General features: G+C 32.3%; 1 protein-coding gene and 1 long non-coding RNA gene across 4 annotated transcripts in view; one reads left to right on the top strand and one right to left on the bottom strand.

Annotated features, from left to right (window-relative positions):
• LOC127700850 (deoxynucleoside triphosphate triphosphohydrolase SAMHD1-like) overlaps positions 1-24,540 on the bottom strand; it is a 148,294-nt gene that overhangs the window by 61,890 nt on the left and 61,864 nt on the right. For all 3 annotated transcript variants that reach the window (XM_052204543.1, XM_052204545.1, XM_052204544.1), the window contains exons 4-5: positions 23,885-24,066; positions 21,341-21,423 (exon numbers count right to left, since the gene is read on the bottom strand). In XM_052204543.1, coding sequence (XP_052060503.1) covers positions 21,341-21,423; positions 23,885-24,066 — 265 coding nt within the window. The remainder of the gene's footprint in view (positions 1-21,340; positions 21,424-23,884; positions 24,067-24,540) is intronic.
• LOC127700857 (uncharacterized) lies at positions 1,882-14,324 on the top strand. Its single transcript, XR_007981744.1, has 3 exons — positions 1,882-1,944; positions 12,201-12,263; positions 13,818-14,324. It is a non-coding gene; the product is annotated as an uncharacterized LOC127700857 (long non-coding RNA).

Raw genomic sequence — 24,540 nt, 5'->3', positions numbered from 1 at the left:
ACAAAATTTAAAAAAAAATTCAGAAATTCATTTTCACCTGTATGTAGAATTATTTCCTATTTTTCTACACCTGATTCATCCCTCAGTTTGGGAAAGTATGTTCAGTTGATACTGTATTTTTTGTCCAATCGAACTGTTCAGATACATTGACTTAAGTAGGGTACACAAAAAAGCAACCTAAGTTCTGGAATGCAAATACTACCGTGCTACCTTAACCAAGACCTTACAAACTTGAAATCAGTCATGACACCTATGATGCATAGACTGCTGACTAGGAAACAAATTACAATAAAGAATACAAGTCTGCACTTATTTCTTATAAAAAAAAAATTAAAAAGTATACCCCTACCCAAGCTGGCAGATTTTCACTTTTTTTTCATCTGAACATTTTTACTTAAGGAGTGAACAAAACCCAAATATATGTTGTTTCAAATCAACACAGAAGTAAACCATGGTGATTCAGGAGGAATTATTCGATTGCCAACTCTATTTATAGTTAATCTGACTGAAAGAAACAGTTTAAGCACCAAATCATGAAAAATGTTAGTAAAGTCCATTCCACATTTTACAGCATGCCTTACTTTCTTTTAAGCATTTCCAGATTATGAAGGCAATATAACAAGACTCTTCAGATGGCAGTTAACTATTATTCAAAGATCTATTTGACAATACATGTACTCGAATATATCCCTCAGTTGACTGTTTGTCTATTTCTCATGTATGCATCAAGTTAAATTGTGTCCCCTTACATAATCAATTTAGCTTTATTGTGCTTTTCAAGGTCAGAAAATCAAATAAATTAATGACATTTGCATGGATAATGAATAAACTATTCAATCTTGCTGATATATAATCATAATCATATACTTTGTTCCCAAAAATTGTCTTGTCAATGTAAGGAAACCCCTATTGCTATCTCTATTTCAGCTAAATATGAGGGCTAAATGAATAAGTAAAGACCCCCTAACCACTTACTGGTTCCAAAAATGCTCATACTGGTGTCATGTTACCACAGAACTACAAATCAAACCTAAAGAAAACTAGTATAGCTGTACTTGTGTGGAAAAAAATAAGAAATTATGCACTTTATTCATTCCGGTGAAAATAATAGGATGTACAGGCAACTAAAATAGGTCGCGTCTCAAATTCCAGCTGTTGCACATGTGTAAGACACTGCGAAAAGTTAAAGCGAACATTTATAATTAAAAATGTGTCGCAAGTTACATCAAAATAATGAAGTTCTACTTTCTAGGTAAATTTTTACATTATTACCCACAGATCAGGCAAAATTTGCTGAATCAGCAATTTTCGCTCCCAGGGGTGGAATTTAAGGTCTGTTTTATTCTAGTTGCCCTTAATCAACTTTTTATTGATAAACTTACAAATTGAATAGGTAAAAAAAATACCTTTATTGATTTAGTGTAAACATATATATCCCAGTTAAGGGGGCACGGTAGTATTTCCTGGCCCATAAGGGATAATGATAGCCTTTTTAGAATTTTCACTACTTTCTAACACTGCCAAAAATTCTACATTAACAGTTAACTGAAGTACTTTCCTTATACTATTCAGAAATGAATTTGAATATGTATCATGACCGTTTACTTTTTTTTATATCTTTAAAAACCTAAGGCCACTAGTGCTTTTAGGTCTTTTATCATGCAGTGAATTCAAAATTAAAAAAAATTCTCAGAAATTCATTTTCACCTGTATGTAGAATTATTTCCTATTTTTCTACACCTGATTCATCCCTCAGTTTGGGAAAGTATGTTCAGTTGAATCTGTATTTTTTGTCCAATCGAACTGTTCAGATACATTGACTTAAGTAGGGTACACAAAAGAGCAACCTAAGTTCTGGAATGCAAATACTACCGTGCTACCTATAAACCCTACCACACGTGTAATTTTCCGTTGGATAAATTTTGTCTATCATATTCTATCAAGGTAAGTTTCAAATATAATTAGTGTGCCACTATGATTAAGATGACTTAATGTATGATGTTCTTCTATGTGTATATATATATATCTATTTGAAATGTCTTCAATCTTTGATATTATTCTAAATTACGTTCAATGAAACGAAAGTAGATATTTCAACATGTTTGATTTCTTCAAAATTGAAAATAAGAAGATATATTGCTAATTTAGAAAACCGCTTTGTGTCCTTTGCTAATATCATTTGGATAATATTACAAACATCATGACCAATGACCATTATGCACGGAATCAGTGATTTTTATTGCGAAAAGGGAGAAAACTCTTTTTATACATTACATGTTAATTGCTATTTGTTTTGTACAAAACAATTTAGGCATACACTCTCCCGTGCATAAGTTTACATATATATATCCATTTTGTTAAATCTGGTGATCAATTTATTTGGCAATCGCCAATGGCAGTCTGCAGGGTTTAAGAACATCAGTTGTTCGACCTGTTAGTCAAATGCGTTTTGTTAAAATAGACTTTTTCACTTTTTTTGGTCTTTTGGAAGTTGTTGTTTGTGCTGTATTTAAACCCCTCTACCAAGAAATTTGTTTTACATGCACACGTATAAAAATTGCGGTTTTTATCCAACGCAATCATAGGTTTGAACGTTGTTTTCAATTTAGACTTTTATATATTTTTTCGTTTGGGCTTGTATTATATTTTTCTTCGGGTTTATATGATCCGTTCATCCTATTTCGACTCTTTAAAATTCAAGAGTCTTTCCTAAATTGAGGTAAATTATATGGCCTTCCAAATACCGTTTCGATCCCTAACATCACTGAAGAGACATTAATTGTCGAAATCCGGATATGGTGTACAAATTTTTTTTGCACCTCATGTTTGTGGTTTACCATCTTTTCCACAAGTTTATTGTTTTCTGTTTGGTATTAAATTAATATTAAGATCCGTTTTGTTAGATCTGGTGATCAATTTATTTGGCAATCGCCAATGGCAGTCAGCAGGGTTTAAGAACATCAGTTGTTCGACCTGTTAGTCAAATGCGTTTTGTTAAAATAGACTTTTTCACTTTTTTTGGTCTTTTGGAAATTGTTGTTTGTGCTGTATTTAGACCCCTCTACCAAGAAATTTGTTTTACATGCACACGTATAAAAATTGCGGTTTTTATCCAACGCAATCATAGGTTTGAACGTTGTTTTCAATTTAGACTTTTATATATTTTTTCGTTTGGGCTTGTATTATATTTTCCTTCGGGTTTATATGATCCGTTCATCCTATTTCGACTCTTTAAAATTCAAGAGTCTTTCCTAAATTGAGGTAAATTATATGGCCTTCCAAATACCGTTTCGATCCCTAACATCACTGAAGAGACATTAATTGTCGAAATCCGGATATGGTGTACAAATTTTTTTTGCACCTCATGTTTGTGGTTTACCATCTTTTCCACAAGTTTATTGTTTTCTGTTTGGTATTAAATTAATATTAAGATCCATTTTGTTAGATCTGGTGATCAATTTATTTGGCAATCGCCAATGGCAGTCAGCAGGGTTTAAGAACATCAGTTGTTCGACCTGTTAGTCAAATGCGTTTTGTTAAAATAGACTTTTTCACTTTTTTTGGTCTTTTGGAAGTTGTTGTTTGTGCTGTATTTAAACCCCTCTACCAAGAAATTTGTTTTACATGCACACGTATAAAAATTGCGGTTTTTATCCAACGCAATCATAGGTTTGAACGTTGTTTTCAATTTAGACTTTTATATATTTTTTCGTTTGGGCTTGTATTATATTTTCCTTCGGGTTTATATGATCCGTTCATCCTATTTCGACTCTTTAAAATTCAAGAGTCTTTCCTAAATTGAGGTAAATTATATGGCCTTCCAAATACCGTTTCGACCCCTAACATCACTGAAGAGACATTAATTGTCGAAATCCGGATATGGTGTACAAATTTTTTTTGCACCTCATGTTTGTGGTTTACCATCTTTTCCACAAGTTTATTGTTTTCTGTTTGGTATTAAATTAATATTAAGATCCATTTTGTTAGATCTGGTGATCAATTTATTTGGCAATCGCCAATGGCAGTCAGCAGGGTTTAAGAACATCAGTTGTTCGACCTGTTAGTCAAATGCGTTTTGTTAAAATAGACTTTTTCACTTTTTTTGGTCTTTTGGAAATTGTTGTTTGTGCTGTATTTAGACCCCTCTACCAAGAAATTTATTTTACATGCACACGTATAAAAATTGCGGTTTTTATCCAACGCAATCATAGGTTTGAACGTTGTTTTCAATTTAGACTTTTATATATTTTTTCGTTTGGGCTTGTATTATATTTTCCTTCGGGTTTATATGATCCGTTCATCCTATTTCGACTCTTTAAAATTCAAGAGTCTTTCCTAAATTGAGGTAAATTATATGGCTTTCCAAATACCGTTTCGATCCCTAACATCACTGAAGAGACATTAATTGTCGAAATCCGGATATGGTGTACAAATTTTTTTTGCACCTCATGTTTGTGGTTTACCATCTTTTCCACAAGTTTATTGTTTTCTGTTTGGTATTAAATTAATATTAAGATCCATTTTGTTAGATCTGGTGATCAATTTATTTGGCAATCGCCAATGGCAGTCAGCAGGGTTTAAGAACATCAGTTGTTCGACCTGTTAGTCAAATGCGTTTTGTTAAAATAGACTTTTTCACTTTTTTTGGTCTTTTGGAAATTGTTGTTTGTGCTGTATTTAGACCCCTCTACCAAGAAATTTATTTTACATGCACACGTATAAAAATTGCGGTTTTTATCCAACGCAATCATAGGTTTGAACGTTGTTTTCAATTTAGACTTTTATATATTTTTTCGTTTGGGCTTGTATTATATTTTCCTTCGGGTTTATATGATCCGTTCATCATATTTCGACTCTTTAAAATTCAAGAGTCTTTCCTAAATTGAGGTAAATTATATGGCCTTCCAAATATCGTTTCGATCCCTAACATCACTGAAGAGACATTAATTGTCGAAATCCGGATATGGTGTACAAATGTTTTTTGCACCTCATGTTTGTGGTTTACCATCTTTTCCACAAGTTTATTGTTTTCTGTTTGGTATTAAATTAATATTAAGATCCATTTTGTTAGATCTGGTGATCAATTTATTTGGCAATCGCCAATGGCAGTCAGCAGGGTTTAAGAACATCAGTTGTTCGACCTGTTAGTCAAATGCGTTTTGTTAAAATAGACTTTTTCACTTTTTTTGGTCTTTTGGAAATTGTTGTTTGTGCTGTATTTAGACCCCTCTACCAAGAAATTTGTTTTACATGCACACGTATAAAAATTGCGGTTTTTATCCAACGCAATCATAGGTTTGAACGTTGTTTTCAATTTAGACTTTTATATATTTTTTCGTTTGGGCTTGTATTATATTTTCCTTCGGGTTTATATGATCCGTTCATCCTATTTCGACTCTTTAAAATTCAAGAGTCTTTCCTAAATTGAGGTAAATTATATGGCCTTCCAAATACCGTTTCGATCCCTAACATCACTGAAGAGACATTAATTGTCGAAATCCGGATATGGTGTACAAATTTTTTTTGCACCTCATGTTTGTGGTTTACCATCTTTTCCACAAGTTTATTGTTTTCTGTTTGGTATTAAATTAATATTAAGATCCATTTTGTTAGATCTGGTGATCAATTTATTTGGCAATCGCCAATGGCAGTCAGCAGGGTTTAAGAACATCAGTTGTTCGACCTGTTAGTCAAATGCGTTTTGTTAAAATAGACTTTTTCACTTTTTTTGGTCTTTTGGAAATTGTTGTTTGTGCTGTATTTAGACCCCTCTACCAAGAAATTTGTTTTACATGCACACGTATAAAAATTGCGGTTTTTATCCAACGCAATCATAGGTTTGAACGTTGTTTTCAATTTAGACTTTTATATATTTTTTCGTTTGGGCTTGTATTATATTTTCCTTCGGGTTTATATGATCCGTTCATCCTATTTCGACTCTTTAAAATTCAAGAGTCTTTCCTAAATTGAGGTAAATTATATGGCCTTCCAAATACCGTTTCGATCCCTAACATCACTGAAGAGACATTAATTGTCGAAATCCGGATATGGTGTAAAAATTTTTTTTGCACCTCATGTTTGTGGTTTACCATCTTTTCCATAAGTTTATTGTTTTCTGTTTGGTATTTAATTAATATTAAGATCCATTTTGTTAGATCTGGTGATCAATTTATTTGGCAATCGCTAATGGCAGTCAGCAGGGTTTAAGAACATCAGTTGTTCGACCTGTTAGTCAAATGCGTTTTGTTAAAATAGACTTTTTCACTTTTTTTGGTCTTTTGGAAATTGTTGTTTGTGCTGTATTTAGACCCCTCTACCAAGAAATTTGTTTTACATGCACACGTATAAAAATTGCGGTTTTTATCCAACGCAATCATAGGTTTGAACGTTGTTTTCAATTTAGACTTTTATATATTTTTTCGTTTGGGCTTGTATTATATTTTCCTTCGGGTTTATATGATCCGTTCATCCTATTTCGACTCTTTAAAATTCAAGAGTCTTTCCTAAATTGAGGTAAATTATATGGCCTTCCAAATACCGTTTCGATCCCTAACATCACTGAAGAGACATTAATTGTCGAAATCCGGATATGGTGTACAAATTTTTTTTGCACCTCATGCTTGTGGTTTACCATCTTTTCCACAAGTTTATTGTTTTCTGTTTGGTATTAAATTAATATTAAGATCCATTTTGTTAGATCTGGTGATCAATTTATTTGGCAATCGCCAATGGCAGTCAGCAGGGTTTAAGAACATCAGTTGTTCGACCTGTTAGTCAAATGCGTTTTGTTAAAATAGACTTTTTCACTTTTTTTGGTCTTTTGGAAATTGTTGTTTGTGCTGTATTTAGACCCCTCTACCAAGAAATTTGCTTTACATGCACACGTATAAAAATTGCGGTTTTTATCCAACGCAATCATAGGTTTGAACGTTGTTTTCAATTTAGACTTTTATATATATATATATATATATATATATATAAACGCCTAAAAAGTGTACACAACAACACCAATGACAAAAAAAGGAACTATAAATGTAATTATTTATAAATATTTCGGATAACAGATATCCTTCATCAGTAAATATGATTGTGATGTTGAATAAATCATATATCAGTCTACTTAGATTAAACTATAACAATCTTGAAATTAATACAATAAAAAAGTCAAACCGAACATCAGGTAAGACGCTTGCACAATTCTAAATATGTGTTAAACACGACATAGGTTATATGACTAATTACAACAGAGAGTTCAAATATATGCTTTTAATAATTGTGCAAGCGTCTTACCTGATGTTCGGTTTGACTTTTTTATTGTATAAATTTCAAGATTGTTATAGTTTAATCTAAGTAGACTGATATATGATTCATTTAACATCACAATCATATTTACTGATGAAGGATGTCTGTTATCCGAAATATTTATAAATAATTACATTTATAGTTCCTTTTTTTGTTATTGGTGTTGTTGTGTACACTTTTTAGGCGTTTATATAGTTTATTTATTGTGTACATGTATCGTTACTCGTAACGATCCAGCGCCCTCGTGGGAAAAATCGTTGACTATTATTCAGACGTTTTATATATATATATATATATAAATGACTGAATAATAGCCGACGATAAATCTTACGGGGCGATGGATCATATAAATATGATACAGTACACTACAAAATATAATATATAACCAGTCTAAAAGGGTACAACATCACCAAAAAATTACAATAAACGAACAAATGTAACTATAAATATTTCGGATAACAGATATCCTTCATCAATATGAGCACGATGTAAAATGAATCAGATAAATCTATTCTGATTATTAAACTATAGAAATCTTGAATTCTATACAATAAAAAAAGTGAAACAGTTTCACCTGAACATCATATGTAGAGACGCTAATAAATTTTTAAAACTTCCAATTAACGACTCAAAGACATGCCTAAAATGAAAATAGTAATTATAGATATGAACTGGCACAACTTTAAATTCCAAAATGACGTCAGTTAAGATGTTACAACAACTGCGTGTAAATACATTCCCAAAAGAACAGCACTGATCGATATAAGCTGGTAAAATATGACAAACAGAGGCTGCGTATTTATCATTCCAAATAAATAGCAGTTTTATAATGAAAAGAAAAAATAATAGTAAATTTGGGCTAAGGTTAAAAGTTGGACGTGGATGCGTACTTGTATATCCCTACCAAATGAAAAGAACCCTGGTATTTAAACTAGTAAAATTCCAAAAATTCCAAAAGAATCCTTAAAACTGTAAGAGTCAAGTAAGGAAGCCGGAGTAACTGGAAACAAAAGATGTCAGGAAAATGAGTGATGGTAGGGAAAATGAGTGACTCATTCTATGTTTTTTCATTTATGCCCTCTGGGGAAACTGTTCTTAGCTTTCTTATCCATCTTATCCAAAACCTTTCCCGAGCAAGTCTTTCGGCCCTTGACCAACCCTCGTTGTGGTCTATGATTGTGATTGTAAGGTTTTTGAGATCAGCTTGGGCGTGCCCAGGTGATCTCAAATGACGACTTACGGGGAGGTCGGAATTGCAGGTGTAGTCACTTCGATGACCATTCATGCGTTTGTTGAAAGGCTGTTCTGTCTCGCCAATATACTGCATGCCACATCGACACTGAAGAAGGTATACAACATTCTGTGTTTTGCAAGTTACATTACAAAATATAGTGTACACAGACCCAGTGGAGTGGCAAGTAAATGTTTGAGTATTCAGTATTTGTCGGCAAGTCAGACATCGTCTGTTACCACACGACTTGCACCATCCTGCAGTTGAACAGCTTTTATTAGAGGAGACGTCAGCTCTCACAAATAAGTCTTTCAGACTTGCTGGTCTCCGAAAAGCTAAGACAGGAGGATTGGGAAAGATCTTGGATAATTTTGGGTGATTGGCAATAGTTTGCCAATTGGCACGGATCAAACGTGAAAGGTTAGTGAAGGCGGGATTGTATATTAAAACAAACGGAACTATTTTGTTGCGCCTCTTCTGTTTGTACTGTAATAGGTCATTGCGGCTGTTGTTATTAGCACGCGCAAATCCCTGATCTATGTCCAATTTCTTATAACCTCGTTTGGTAAAAAAACCGCGAAGTTCCTGTAACCTTTTAGTGACAGCCTCCTCAGAGGAGCAAATCCGCTTTACTCTGAGAGCTTGACTGTACGGGATACTTTTTGTACAAAGTTTGGGGTGACAGCTTTGGGGAGAAAGGTACTGATGTTTATCTGTAGGTTTACAGTAGAGATCTGTTGATATGACACCGTCCTTAATAGATGTAGTAGTGTCTAAGAAAGATATTTTGGAGTCGGAAATTTCATATGTAAATTTAATTGACTGGTGTGCGTTGTTTGCATGTCTGATAAAATCATCCAATTTTTGTTGGGATTCAATCCATATATCTGAACACAAATGTCAGCTTATACACCTATACCATATAATTATATGGTTCTATTCTATAAATGTCAAAGTGATAATAATATTACATAAATCTATAACATAAAAAAAAATAAACATAAATGTACCTTAAATCTAGTTACAAAGTACTTAAAATTTGTGCAACACTGCAAAGAACATTAAGTTTAACCTGCCGTTTACACTCCATTTCGAAAATTTCTTGAAATATGATTTGAAAATGCAAAAAGTGTTGACAAGTTTTGGTCTTTGTTCAGAAATGTAGTATGCCTTATAAATTGCGTATGTGATTATTGTTAATAAGTAGTTTACTTCATAGTATTCTTCCTGTTCAATTTTATATCCCATGCTAAATTTGATAAGCTTAGAATATGAGTTCCTATTTTAATTTTTCCTAAAATATCTTTTATTTTTTCTAAAAATACTTTTAATGTTTTACATATTAAAAACATGTGTTCGTAATCTTCTGTTATATTACATTCATGGCAGTTTGAGCTTGTACTTATTTTCCATTGCTTCAATAAGACTTTACCAGGTAAGATATAGTGCAAAAGTTTCCATCTAAATATTTTTAGTGTATTATCTTTCAGAAAAAAATGAGTGAATTTTAAAATGCTTTCTGTTTTTTTATTTAAATTACCAATATTTAATAGACGATTCCATTTTAAGAATCCTAGTGGTGTCTCTTTACCCTGCACTTTAATGAATTTATGAATATTTTTTGTTTCCATATTATTTAATAAAAGTTACGGACGACTATTTATTTTGATGTTCAGCTTGGTTAAAACTTTAGTCCTAACTGAATTCTCATGCTCAATCATTTTTTTTCCATTTTATTGGAATAGCATTTTTAAGTTTTGGCATTTCAGCAATCCAATTAGTTTTGTTTTTTAATTTCTCAAGTACTACCTTTTCTGATATTTTCCCATTGGTATCTAATATGTCATTTATATGAATTATTTTACTATCAATCCAATTTTAAAAAAACAAGGCATTTACCCTTATCTTTAATATAGTTATTCCCCCATATAATCTGTTGTCGGATTGATCTAAAGTTTTCAGGTGTTGCAGTTTTCCCCTTTGTATATTTTATCCATGTTTTTATTATTTCTAAGTAGAAGTCTGGTATTTTGTACTTATTTATGTTAGATATTGAATTCATATTTTCTATGTTCATATTAAAAACAAAGTTATCAAAGAAGAATCTCGGTATAACTTTCCAGTTAGAGGTTTCAGGAGATTTTAATCTTTTGACCCCTCCTATTTGAATTGCTTCAATTTGTTTTACAATGTCTGTCATATTTAGACCACCTTGTAACACTGGGGTACATAGTACAGTTCTTTTCACTTTTTCACTTCGATTGTTCCAAATGAAATCAAAAATAATTTTATTAAATTGTGTTAAATGATCCTTGTCTATATTGGATACTGTTGCTAAATATGTCAAGTTTGGGATGATGAAAGTTTAAACAACAGTTATTCGACCTATCATCGTTAGATTTCTTTTCTTCCAAGTATTTAATATTTTTTTCTGATTTTTGGAGCTGTTTATCAAAATTTAACTTTTGACACTCTTTTTTGTTCAAACCAAAATATATTCCTAAAGACTTAATTGGTCCATTTGTCCAATTAATGTTTTCAAATTTGTCTATGCTGTGTTTTTGCTTACCTAACCATATTCCTTCAGTTTTTGTTCTATTTAGTTTTTGCCCTGAGAATGTTCCAAATGTTTCTATTACATTTAGTATCTTAGATATTTCCTTTTTATTTTTTAGAAATAAGGTTGTGTCGTCTGCTAATTATGATATTTTGAGACTATGTGATTTTCCGTCAATTCTTATTTCAAACCCTTTAATGTTAGAATCTTGTCTGATTTTACAGGCCAATATTTCTACAGCTATTACAAAAATTAGAGCGCTGCAAGGACATCCTTTTCGGATTCCTCTAAAAATAGATATGGGTTCTGATATCCAACCATTATTTGTAACAGAGCATTTAACATCATTGAAGATAGTTTTAATCCATTTCAAAATTGATTTTTGAAAGCCAAATTTTTGTAATGCCGAGTGCATAAATTCCTATTTAAGTGTATCAAACGCTTTGGAGAAGTCTAAAAATAACAAGGCTCCTTCTATTTTGAATGATTCAGCATAGTCTATGATATCCTGAATTTGTCTTACATTATACCCAATATAGCGATTTGCAATATAACTATTTTGGTCGGCACTAATGATTTTCGGTAGAATATTTTTAATTCTTTGTGCAAGGGTATATGCAATCAGTTTTGTGTCAACATTTAGCAGTGTTATAGGTCTGTAGTTTTTTAAGAGTAACGGATCATTTTTTTTTGTGAATAAGGGATATAATCCCCAGTTTATGTGTTTCAGTTAGTTCCCCTTTTTCATAACATTTATTAAATGTATATACTGCAATTTGTAAAATTGAATCTGTATCAGTATAAACTAAGCCGGTTTTATCTTTCAATGCTGTAGTCTTTTTTTATTGTCTTGATTTTTCTAAACATAAGAAGAATTTAGTGTTTTTCTCCCCGTCCTCTATCCATTTTATTCTAGATCTTACTTGGGCACCCTTTTTTTTATTGATATAAAGTATTTCTATATTCTTTTCTACATTGTCAATTTCATTTTTTAATATACTCATATAGTTGTTATCTATAGTCTCATTATTAATAAGATTATTAAGTTTGCCTAATTTTGTTTCTAAATTTATTATTATATCTTTATTTTTCTTTGCTTTTCTTTTATAGAAACCTATGGCATGTTCTCGTGTCTCAGTTTTAAATAAGTCCCATAGTACTGATGGATCCTTGGTATGTATTTTACTTTTATATGTATTGATTAATTTGTTTATCATCATTTTATAATTATTATCTTGAAGAATGCTATTGTTTAGCTTAAAGAACCCTTAACCTTTAATTTGTGGACGTTCTTTAATTTTTAGTTCTCTTGTAACAACCTTCATTCTGTATTAAAACTTCACTACATAATACTAGTCTCATGTACGCCACCCCATGATAATGTATGCCTTTGAAAAACCATTTAAAAGGAAAAGCATAATGTGAAAGTATGAAGAATACAAAAACTCATAATTAAAGTGCAAAGCTACACGACAACGTCGCTGCTATGTTTATTAAATATGTTACACATGAACATTCAAAAACACATATGTATATATTATACACAACTATATACTTCACAAAACATAATACCAAAAAGAAAAAACAACCCTCCAGTCCTATCAATCTTATCTTATAAATAATAAAAAAGGGGGGACTTATTGAATAAATTAAAATTTACCAAGTGATTAAATGAGAACCGCTCGCTTTGGCGCTGTCGTGCTGAATGACCGAAATCCAGTTTCGGCGGGAAACTGACCACACGATAGGTACGACACCTATATACATCATGAAACGACAAGAGAAAATAATTTCACTCTAATTCACTACGTTCAACCATATGAAATTATATTGATATTGCTTGGTGATCAGTATGTGTTATCATTGCTGGTCTAATATCAGCTGAGAACACCAGTGTTCTTAGTTCTGGACTGATCAGAAAGTAGTCTATGCGAGTGGCTTCTTTGTCACTGTTTTTTTTCTTTTCCATGTAAATTGTTTGGTTGCAATGTTTAATTCTCTCCAAATGTCAATGAGTTTTAGAGTTTTTATCATCATTTTTTAATTGTTTACTGGTTTTCTATTTTTTTTTGTCCAGGTTTAAAGTTTTTATTGTCTTTATTTGATAAAATGCCATTCATATCTCCTCCTATTATCATTATCATTCCTAAACTATTATTTGCAACAGTTTCTTTTACTTTTTTTAAAAAAGCATTTCTTTCGTGTTGGGCATTTTGGGCATAAATATTTATCAGTGTATATATATTTTCATTTATTTCTATATTTAAAAGTATGAGCCTTCCTTCCTTATCTGAATATTGATCAATTACTTTATGATTCAGATCTTTTCTTATAAAAATTGAGGCTCCTTTTGCTTTTGATGTACCGAAACTATTATAAAGAGATCCCTCAAATTCACACATTAGGGTATTTTCTATATTCTTAGTGAAGTGTGTTTCTTGTATGTACAAGATGTTACATTTTTGGTGATTCATCCAGAAAATTAAACATTCCCTCTTCTCTTTAGCCCTTAACCCTTGACAATTCAAAGAACACAAGTGTATTTTACTTGTCATATTTTTAAATTGTTATATACAGGTATTCATGATAATCATGTAAATATTTATGACAGCATTGTTGTACATAATTTTTAATCATGTACGAGTATTCACACAAGTTTGTACATTTTGTGACATTCTTTAAAAACACTAACAACAAATATATTACATTTAATAACAATGTTTTTAGGTCATTTTGTAGATCATAATTGATCTGTTGTTTAGACGCATGCTCAATAACCCATAAACATCAGTAGTCAGTGTATAATAATAGATTCAGATTATGTGTGTAGACTTTACATTCACTCTGGATGTTAATGACTAGCAGTATCATTTTCCTTACAATTAACATTGGACTGGATAGAGATGAAGTTTTAGTGGACTTAAGTGTTCTTACATAACAACGACCTATAAATCGAATCTTCTTAGGAGTGTGTAAGAATTTAAATAGATGTATGGAATTTACGACGTCTAAAAATAGAACTATTATTGCTATCAATAAAGATGTGAAGATCTTCTCTGGATTATGATTGTATGTGCAGAATACTTTGTGTAGTTTATCTTTTTCCATGGAACAGTTAATAATTAAAAGTTTTTTTTCTTCCCAGATAATTTATATGGTTAAACAATTTCATCAATTCATCTATATTACTTTTCATTTTATCTTGCATATAAAATAAAAATATATTTACAATCATTAGACCTTTGATTCTATCCTCACAATTTTTTAATTCTCTTGAATATATGCAATCTATTATTACATCATACTAATTTTTTTTGGTATTTATATGTATATAATAAAAGGAAACAAACAAAGTTACGTACATATTAAGATTGGTTAATATATTATTTACAATGTACAAGTTTTATATTTATGATTTCTTTACCATAGTTTCAGCTTAGCTTACTTTTGACTTTTGTTGTTGGCTGTTACGTTTATCATATTCATTTGTTGGCGTTGTCGCATTTCTCTTCTCTGCTCTGAAGTCTGGGGTATTTTGGAATTTTTCTGTAATTTTGTCTTTGTGTTGCAATCGATCATGAGCTTTTTTGGCCGTTTTTTTTTAGCCTTTTTAGTTTTAGGATTGTTCTCGCTTTGCTCACTGGTTTCACGGAATACATTTGCATGTTGCTCATTTCTTCTCTCGGCCTGGTCTGATGGTTTGGCTGCATTGAATTGAAATGAGAAAGTAGGCAGTTTTGAAGACAGAGCTTGCAGCGTAGACTAGGAATCAGTTTGTTTCACAGTGGTTTGCTCTTTTTCATCATCAGTATCAGCCTCATCAGTATCAGACTCGTCTCTTTCACCGGAATGAGAATTTTTTCCCTGTTGACTGATCACTTCAAACTCGTCACAATCAATTCTTTTGTGCCCAGGCTTTTTACAAAGATTGCAAACCCATTCATTTGTACATTCCCTTATTCTGTGTCCTTGTTGGAGACATTTGTTACAAGTGATATTACTTGTTGCATCGACGTTTTGTTCTTTGTGGAGCACAATAGCTGTGTACTTTTCGATCCTAACCTTTCGTGAGAGAAGTTTAGCTAATTGGTCAACCATAAGTATACGGTCACCTGTTTGACAATTTGACAAAAGTCCATCAACCCGCAATCGTTCACGATAAATTTTGTGGACTATTCAGCCTCCATTTTCTATAGCTCGAACAATTTGTCCATCTTCTGCGGAACATGGCACATCCTTAACCCTTATTCTAATGAAATTTTAGTTTTCATTTCCTGCTGTATGTGGGTTCTGTGCATAAACCTTTATCATTTTTTTGCGTATTATCAGACCTCTGGTTATGAGTATATCCCTGTCCTCATCAGCGTCTGTATATATTCTGCACATTCCCCTTTCTCTTTGTAGACCCTTAAGATGACCTTTCTGTATGTTTTGGTATATGTTTTTTTATACAACTCAATATGTGTGAGGTACTGGTCTCTGTTTAGTTTTGCATCACCAAATAGATTTTTTCTTGTATAAATACTGGTTTCACTTGGCTAATAACCTCAAGGGGGTCGATTTTACTGTCAGTATCATCAAATAAAGGAATTGGAGAAAAGCTGGCTTTTAAAGCAGAAGAATATGATTCTGGTTTGTTTTCAATATGGCCGACTGTCGCGCCATCGTCAATGTTTTTATTTTGCATTGTTAATAGATTTTACACTTCAAAACGAACAACAATGGAACTATTGTCTTACAGTAAGTGTTGGTACTCAACACTAGTACTTTTACGTCTGTAGATAATCAATTGATAATTTATACTATTTATAAATTCCTGATTTTTGTAAAAGCTCAAAAAAACTTTGGTATCCCTTGGGTCGCTTACGTTGATCAGGTTCTTAGTCTGTAGGCTCTTGTAAGGGATGTGGAAACAAACGATGTCTGACTTGCAAGCAAATACTGAATACCCAGACTTTTGACAGTCACTCCCCTGGTACGGAATACACCATATTTTGCAATGTTAATTGCAAGACTACAGATGCTGTGTATCTTCTACAGTGTAAATGTGGTAAACAGTATGTTGGCGAGTCAAAACAACCATTTCACAAACGTGTGAACGGCCATCGTAGCGACTATGAATGCAAGCCAGACCTTCCTCTCAGTCGACATTTGAGATCCCCTGACCACACCAAGGCAGATCTCAATCGACTGACCATTACAATCATTGACCACTGCTTGGTCTAGAGAGGATAGACTCACTCGGGAAAGATTTTTGATAAGAAAATTAAAAACTTTGGCACCAATTGCGATCAATGAAAAGATGTAGTTCTATTTTGCGCAATGCTTTTCATTTGGGCTATATTACATATTACTACGCAGTCTCTGTTGCTATTGCTTTACCTTTGTCAACTCTAAAATTATTGAATTATACCAGTTTAAATCGTAGGGTGCTATTCATTTAGGATGTAAAAAATACGCAGACACGGTGTAATTATTTAACCTTGTCAAAAAATTTTTTTTTAATTATCAAACTGCTTTTAATTTGGGATGTGTAAATACTCAGCCTTTGTTGTAATTACTTAATCTTCGTCAAATTTGAAATTTTAGTACTATACCAGCTCAAAAGGGTCAGTGCTATTCATTAGGAATGTATTTCTACGCAGTCGCTTTGTTGTAATAACTTAACCTTTGTCGCCTGTGAAATTTTAGAAATGTACCAGTTCATATCGCACATTACTATTTTTGTTAGAAGCATATCTATACAACCTCTGTTGTAAATACCTAACCTACGTCATTTAATTTTTTTTAGCTATTACAAGCGCGTTGTTCTGTTTAAATTGTATAAATTTAAAGATTGTTTATAGTCAGAATAGATTGATATGATTCATGTTACATCATAATCATACTGATGAAGGATATCTGTTATCCGAAATATTTATAGATACTTACATTTAATGTTTCCTTTTTTTAATATTGGTGTTGTTTTGTACACTTTTTAGGCGTTTACATATATATATATATATATATATATATATATAAGTGCCTATAAATAGCAGCACATGACATACAAATCTATGGGAGTGTGGATTAATCAGTACAGAGATTAATTCAATTACACAAATAAAATTATAGATTGCCTAACAATGTAATTTTAACACACTATTTAGTATGTAAATATAAGAATGTTTAAATTATTTACAAAATGATGAAAATAAACGCAATATTTCGCTAGACTAACTAGCTTTATCAAGCGTGCATCTATCCAGGTGAAATCGGATGTAGATGATAAGAAACTTTTGCAGCTCAATGTATATGTTGCACTTGAATTTAGCTGCCTTGAAAATAATACATAATGTGGATGAAGTTCAAGATTTTTACAAAATTGGTAGTTGAAGTTAGCAACGTCCATTGGCCAATATTACAGGATAAAAAGGACGATGCTGTGTACTAAATTATTCTTTATCTTTCCTGTATCTTTTCTCATCTTTTTCGTTAAGACCATCAGGTTCTAAAGTGTGGAGTTGGTAATTCCAAAAATTTTCTCTTCTCCTTCTCGCCGTGGTGTCCCACTCGGTGTTGACTTCTATGATTTGGAAGGTAACATTATCAAAAGAATGTTTCGTTGAACGAAGATGTCTTGTGAGAGGACAGTTTTTGTTGGTTTTGTACCATGAACGATGGTTATTGAGCCGAATATTAAATTTGTCCATTGTTTCTCCCACATACTGAATGCCACATGTGTCACATGTTAATATATAAATTGAGTTCTCCGTTTTACAGTTGGAATTTGAGTAGATGGTATAATTTTGTTTAGTAACGGAGCTGATGAAAGAACTGCTTGTATTGGCAGCTTTACAACACAAGCAGTTCCTTCGACCACATTGTTTGTAGCAACCGGGAGATGGAGTAGGCTGCTTTGCTAATACAGATGTCACTAATTTGTCAAGAATGTTTTTAGGTCTTCTGAAGGCCATGACTGGTGGTGAGGAAAATACGTTTTTAAGATTGGAATCATTTTCTACAATTTGCCAATGCTTCTGAACAATGGAAGACACATTTTTAAAATCAGGATGGTAAGTGAGTACAAGGGGTGTTCTGTTAGCTGCTTTATTCTTATCTTTGTACTCTAGAAGTTCTTGGCGACTAGTTTTGTTTGCTCTTTCGAAAGCGCTATCAATGATGTTGTTATTGTATCCTCGAACAACTAGATGTTTACGTAGTTGTCCAAGTCTAGCATTTTGCGTATTTTCAGTAGAGCATATTCTCTTGATTCGCAATGCCTGGCTGAATGGGATGCCACGGGAGCAGTGTTTAGGATGGCAACTTTTAGGAGAAAGGAATTGATGTTTGTCCGTTTGTTTGGTATGAAGGTCCGTTATAATGGTTCCGTTCTTGATGTAACTCGTAGTGTCGAGGAAGTTTATTTTCTCCATAGATGATTCATATGTAAATTTTATTGAATGGTGGAAAGAGTTACAGTGTCCTAGAAATTCATTAAGATGTTCTTGTGAATCTGTCCATTTGAAATCAATATCGTCAATGAATCGGAACCATGATAAAAATTACATTGTTAGGCAATCTATATATATATATATATATATATCAGCTATCATTTATCAGCTATAGTAAGAGGAGGGGATAAGGCGTCTGCGCAATGCTAGGCGGTGTTGTCGTAGAAGTATGAAGTGAAAAGTACAGGTTCCAGCCCAGGTCGGGGAGGAAGAAAAAAATCAGATTAACTCTAACATCGTTAGGTTGATTTTCTAGGCACTTTATATATATATATATATTACATCTGGTGATCCGTGTATTTGGCAATCGCCATGGCAGTCAGCAGTGTTTAAGAACATCTGTTGTTTAACCTGCTAGTCAAATGCGTTTTGTTAAAATATACCTTTTAACTTTATGATCTTTTGGAAAATGTTGTTTGTACTGTATTTAGACCCCTCTACCAAGAAATTTGTTTTTTTGCATGCACACGTATAAAAATTGCGGTTTTTATCCAACGCAATCATAGGTTTGAACGTTGTTTTCAATTTAGTCTTGTTTATATTTTTTCGTTTGGGCTTGTATTATATTTGCCTTCGGGTTTATATAATCTGTTCATCCTATTTCGACTCTTCAAAATTCAAGAGTCAATCCTAAATTGAGGTAAATTATATGGCCTTCCAAATACCGTTTCGATTCCTAACATCACTGAAGAGACATTTATTGTCGAAATCCGGATATGGTGTACCAATTTAAGCACCTCATATGTGCGGTATACAATCTTTTCCGCAAATTAATTTTTTTCTGTTTAATATTAAATTAATAATTAAGATCCATTTTGTTACATATGGTGATCCGTTTATTTGGCAATCGCCAAGGCAGTCAGCAGTGTTTAAGAACATCCGTTGTTTGACCTGCTAGTCAAATGCGTTTTGTTGAAATATACTTTTTCACTTTTTTGGTCTTTGGAAAATGTAGTTTTTGCTGTATTTAGACCCCTCTACCAAGAAATTTGTTTTGCATGCACACGTATAAAAATTGCGATTTTTATCCAACGCAATCATAGGTTTGAAAGTTGTTTTCAATTTAGACTTGTTTATATATATATATTTAAAACTAAAGTTCAAAATGCTCTTAAAGTCCTTTAATTCACTACATTTTTTTCAACCGGTTTCACATTAAAGTGGTACATAACACTACAGGGAGATAACTCTGTAAAAATCAGTTGAACGTTTTAATCACGTTCTATTGTTAAGGAAATATTAAGCTTCTCAATGGTCAAAGTTAGTGTTTGTCAAACTGCTATATATCCAATGAAATTTTTCCGATAAAGTGTGTGGTTTTTTGAAATTTTTATATATTTTGTCAACGAGTCAAAGTAAATATATTGTCAAAATTTTATGAAAATTAAACGAGCCAAATTAATTTTAGTCAAGGTGTTTGGTACCACCTTAATGTGATAATCATTGATGCTAATGTAACTAATGAAGTCAAAAGTAACGTAACGTCACGATCATGATTACGTAACAATGCACAAAAGGATCATAACCCTTACATAAGTTGCTTCTTATCTATTTGTGCTTGGTTTATACTTTTTAATGAACATGTTTTCTTTATTTGTATTGCATTTCTTCAGTAAATTGGTCGTCACATTGGTAAAATGAAATACATAGTATTTTGGTATTTTATTGGCTGCGCATGAGTCCAGGTGTTCAATAACGTTAATCATCCTAGTTTCTGGAAGTCGGATGTGTTGAGGTTGAACCGTAACTCTTTGGCGTACTGTGTTTCCTGTTTCCTGTTTGGCCAATATAATATTTTTGGCACCCATTACATTTAATTGCATAAATTACATTTCCTGATGCGCATGTAAAAGAATTCTTAATAGTTAAATCTCTCCCGATTTAAATTCATATGATACTCCTTCCAAATCATTTTTTTACAAATACCACAGTTTGAACGTCCGCATTTTTGACAGATAGTGATATTTCATATTTGTTTAATTTTGCACTTGTGAGTAACTTCTTTAAAGATTTCGACTGTCTTTTACTTTTTATGTATGTTAATACTTGTTCCGTATTATTTTCGGTGTTTTTCGGTATTCCTAGGTGTTGGATATCTATTACATTTGCACGTTCTATTCCATTATCAATTTAAGTTTTTGGATATTGTCTTTCTAATAGCATTTCGTTTAATTCTTGAAGTCTTTTATTTTTCAATTGAATACTAGAGACAAGAGTACAAATTCTTCTCGCCAAGTTGAACGGTATGTTTATTCTTGTGTGGTTTGGATGACACGAATGGAAAAGTAAGTATTATTTGAGTCTGTGGGTTTAAAGTACATATCCGTTTCAATTTTAATATCTTTCATTTTATTATAAAAATATCTAGAAACGGTAATTGTTTATCGCTATATTCCATAGTGAACTGGATACTTTTGTTGATATTATTGATTAAATTTCTAAATTCATTTAATTTCTCTAAACTGAATGTCCACAATTTAAAACAGTCATTAAGAGCATTTTGAACTTTCAATTTTCTTATATCTCTACTTCTGTGGACACATAATTTGATTTTAAGTATATATATATATATTTATATATTTAAACTAGATCACAAAACAGTTTGTCAATCTAATGTAAACGTCTGTATTTATGCCATTGTTGATATTCTTAGCACGTGATTGATTTCTACACTGAAAATAGTACACGAAAATAGGCCGATGCCATAAAGTTTAGAAAGATAATGTGATAAAATATCCACCAATTATTAATACAAACCGTCCATTCCATCGTGTCCTTGTACTTCCTTTTCATTTCCTTATTAAACAATCGATCAAACAAATGGGAATATGGTCCGTGTCCTTAAAAAAGGCAAAAATATTATTTTAACAATACGTTTTAATGGAGAAAGAGGGACGCATTTCCCAATCAAATCTACGTTTAATATATCAACAGCTGTTAAAAGAGAGGCAACACATACCAAAGGGATATTCAAACTCATAAGTCGAAGAACAAACCCGGTGATAAGTCTAATTCGGTAGATCACTTTCGAGGAAAAGAGGATGGGATTGTGGTAACAACAATTGAACATATTCGTCGTCATCTGCAAAACACATATTCCATAACGACCAACCAACTCGTGATGGCGTCTGTAAAATTTTCAAAGGGATTATTTCAACTTCAAACTCTTGGTTTGATTAGTTTCATTGTAAGCAGCAACCCTCTATCACGGAAATCATGACCGGAAAAGAAAGTTCTGGAATATCGTATCAACTGGCAGATAAATACTCCATATGATGGTGCTGCTGGAATGTTGCTAAATAGACGTGGAAATTCACAATTGGGAAACTCAAATCATCTCTTTTGTCATAAAGCTTTGTTCTCAATCGACCCTCATTGTCAATTTTTAGATGCAAGTTAAGATATGAGGCAGACTTAACTGCATCTGTTGTATCCTTTATTTCAATTTCGATGCGATAGATGCGTTCAAAATAGTCACCAAACTTTGAATTATTTAGTGAGAGAACATCATCTATATAGCAGAACGTGAAGTTAAGGGATAATGCTAGCTTCTTTTTATTCTTCCTAAGATGCTCCTGTATGAAGTCAGCTTCTAATGAATAAAGGAACAAGTCGGCAAGAAGAGGAGAAACAGTTGGTTCCCATGTGCATGTCGATTGTTTGTTTAAAACACGTCAGTAGCTTTTATGTATTATTTGATTTGATCTGTGACCCTTCCGGAGCATCTGACATCACCCCATGTTTTTGTGGTGTTTGTTTGTACACTCTAGTTTTCTATGCTGTGTTTTGTACGCTGTCGTTTTTCTTTTGGTCCTTTTCTTTTTTTTGCCACGGCCTTGTCAGTTTATTTTCGACTTATGAGTTTTAATGTCCCTTTTGTATCTTTTGTCTCTATTGTTATGTTTATTACTACTGCTATTTACACGTCTATGGTGTCTGTATTGTTATTTCAATTGAATTTGGAATCAAATGACGAATAATGCAAGCATTATAACCTGGTCTAATTATTTTTGGAGTCATTTGATTCCAGTTGCTTGTACTACTTCGATTTTTCTGTTTTATACCTAATTAGGTCATATTTAAGCAGTTCGATATTCATTTACCACAAATCAGGTGGTGATGCCATAGACTACATCAAAATTTCTTATAAGAAACACATCCCATTCTAGACAAGAAAATGTATGAACCACAATATTGAAAGTAGAGTTGTGAAGCCAATGAGGTGCAACGTTACAGTATATTGATGGGAAAGTCTCGTATATCCATTTTGAATATTTAAACGAAAAGAAAACAACGGATTTGCATAAAATGAGAACGGAGCGAGATAAGGTGAGGGTCTTCTCCGATGTATACATTACCCGCCATACAATTCAAGTGTCAAACAAAAATGTTACGATAGGGAATAGGACACAATAGCAATACCATAATGAGTTAAAACCCAACCAAACATTCCAGCTTCAGAAGACCTTCATTGTTTACACCCAATCTACTCAATTTTATGAACTATAACCCATCTTCTGGTACCATCAATACTTATTTCAATATCGGTAAATGATTTTAAAAAGAAAGAAAATATTTCGACACTCTCGAAGAATGCAAAAAAAACAAAACAATAACATTATTTTTTTATCGAAACCTAGATATCTGTGATATCACAATCAGGGAAAATAGGACAGGATTTTAGCTGCTAGAATTTGAATATATCCGCTGTTATATGTGACACAGATATAACATAACGATAAACCAAATCATGATGGTATCAGAATTTGTTTTCTTCTAAGTGATGACTTTCAATTCGTCACTTGTGGTTCAAAAGCTTAATTGAAAGCAGCAACCCCCCCCTGGAATATTGTTTGTGTTTGGAGATATACACTCCATATGCAATCTTTGCTGAAATATTGCTTTAAAGAAACGGAGAGTTCACATTTGGAAACTTTAATTATTTTTTGTGTCGTAAAGTTTGGTTCTTAACCGACATTTGCTGTAAAAATCTAGATGTAAGTCAAGATTTGAGGTAAGTTTAACTGTATCCATGGTATCAATTATTTCCAATTAAATACAGTAAATGTTTTAACATAGTCACCAAACTGTATGGTGTATATTACTAAGTATCTGCTAAGTTCACTCCAATGTGTTGATTCGTTACTCAGTCTTTATTCTACCTGTATTTTAGTGGACTGTTGCTTGTCTCTTAGTTTTTTTAAGCATTGCGTTGTTGGTCTTTCGACTTATAGTTTTAATTTCATAGGTACCAGCCATAGTTTTGATTTCATAGGTACCAGCCTTAATCTTTTTGCATACCTATATCATGGCATAAGCCTGCTATCTCTATACACAGTAAGTCATTCTTTGTCATTTTCGCATTTTCCAATTTCATAGCATACGTTTCCTTTGCAGTATCATTTGATTTCTTTAAGTTCTCTATGTCTTGGTCAAGCCGTTGCTGCAACTGGTGTGCTAATTTACTGGCTAAGAAACATGTTCTGAATATATAAATGTGTATATATTTTATAAGTTATCTTTGATAAATAACCAGCTTGATGTTTTACTTTCAAAAATATCAAAGAGTTCCACCTAAAAGTAAGCACTGTCCTTTTAGACATGAACACCAGATTTGGTTAGAAGTTCTATTCTAATTTGTACTTATACCTGATTCTAAGTACTAACAATAATTAACAATATCATAAAGACCTTAGTTTCAGCGTTATATCTGCAGATTTTCGTCACGGAAATATAAATAAAGGCAACAGTAGTATACCGGTGTTCAAAAGTCATAAATCGATTGAGAGAAAATAAATCCGGGTTACAAACCAAAACTGAGGGATACACATCAACTATTAGAGAAAACAAAGGAACAACAGGAACACCGAAGTGCAACAAAAACAAACGCCAACACACATAGAAACGAACTATTTGATAACAACTGCCATTTTCTGGACATAGTACAGGACATTTCA

This window comes from Mytilus californianus, unplaced genomic scaffold (assembly GCF_021869535.1).
Source record: "Mytilus californianus isolate M0D057914Y unplaced genomic scaffold, xbMytCali1.0.p SCAF_5, whole genome shotgun sequence".
NCBI classification, from domain to species: domain Eukaryota; kingdom Metazoa; phylum Mollusca; class Bivalvia; order Mytilida; family Mytilidae; genus Mytilus; species Mytilus californianus.
This window is presented reverse-complemented; position numbering and strand designations above follow the sequence as displayed.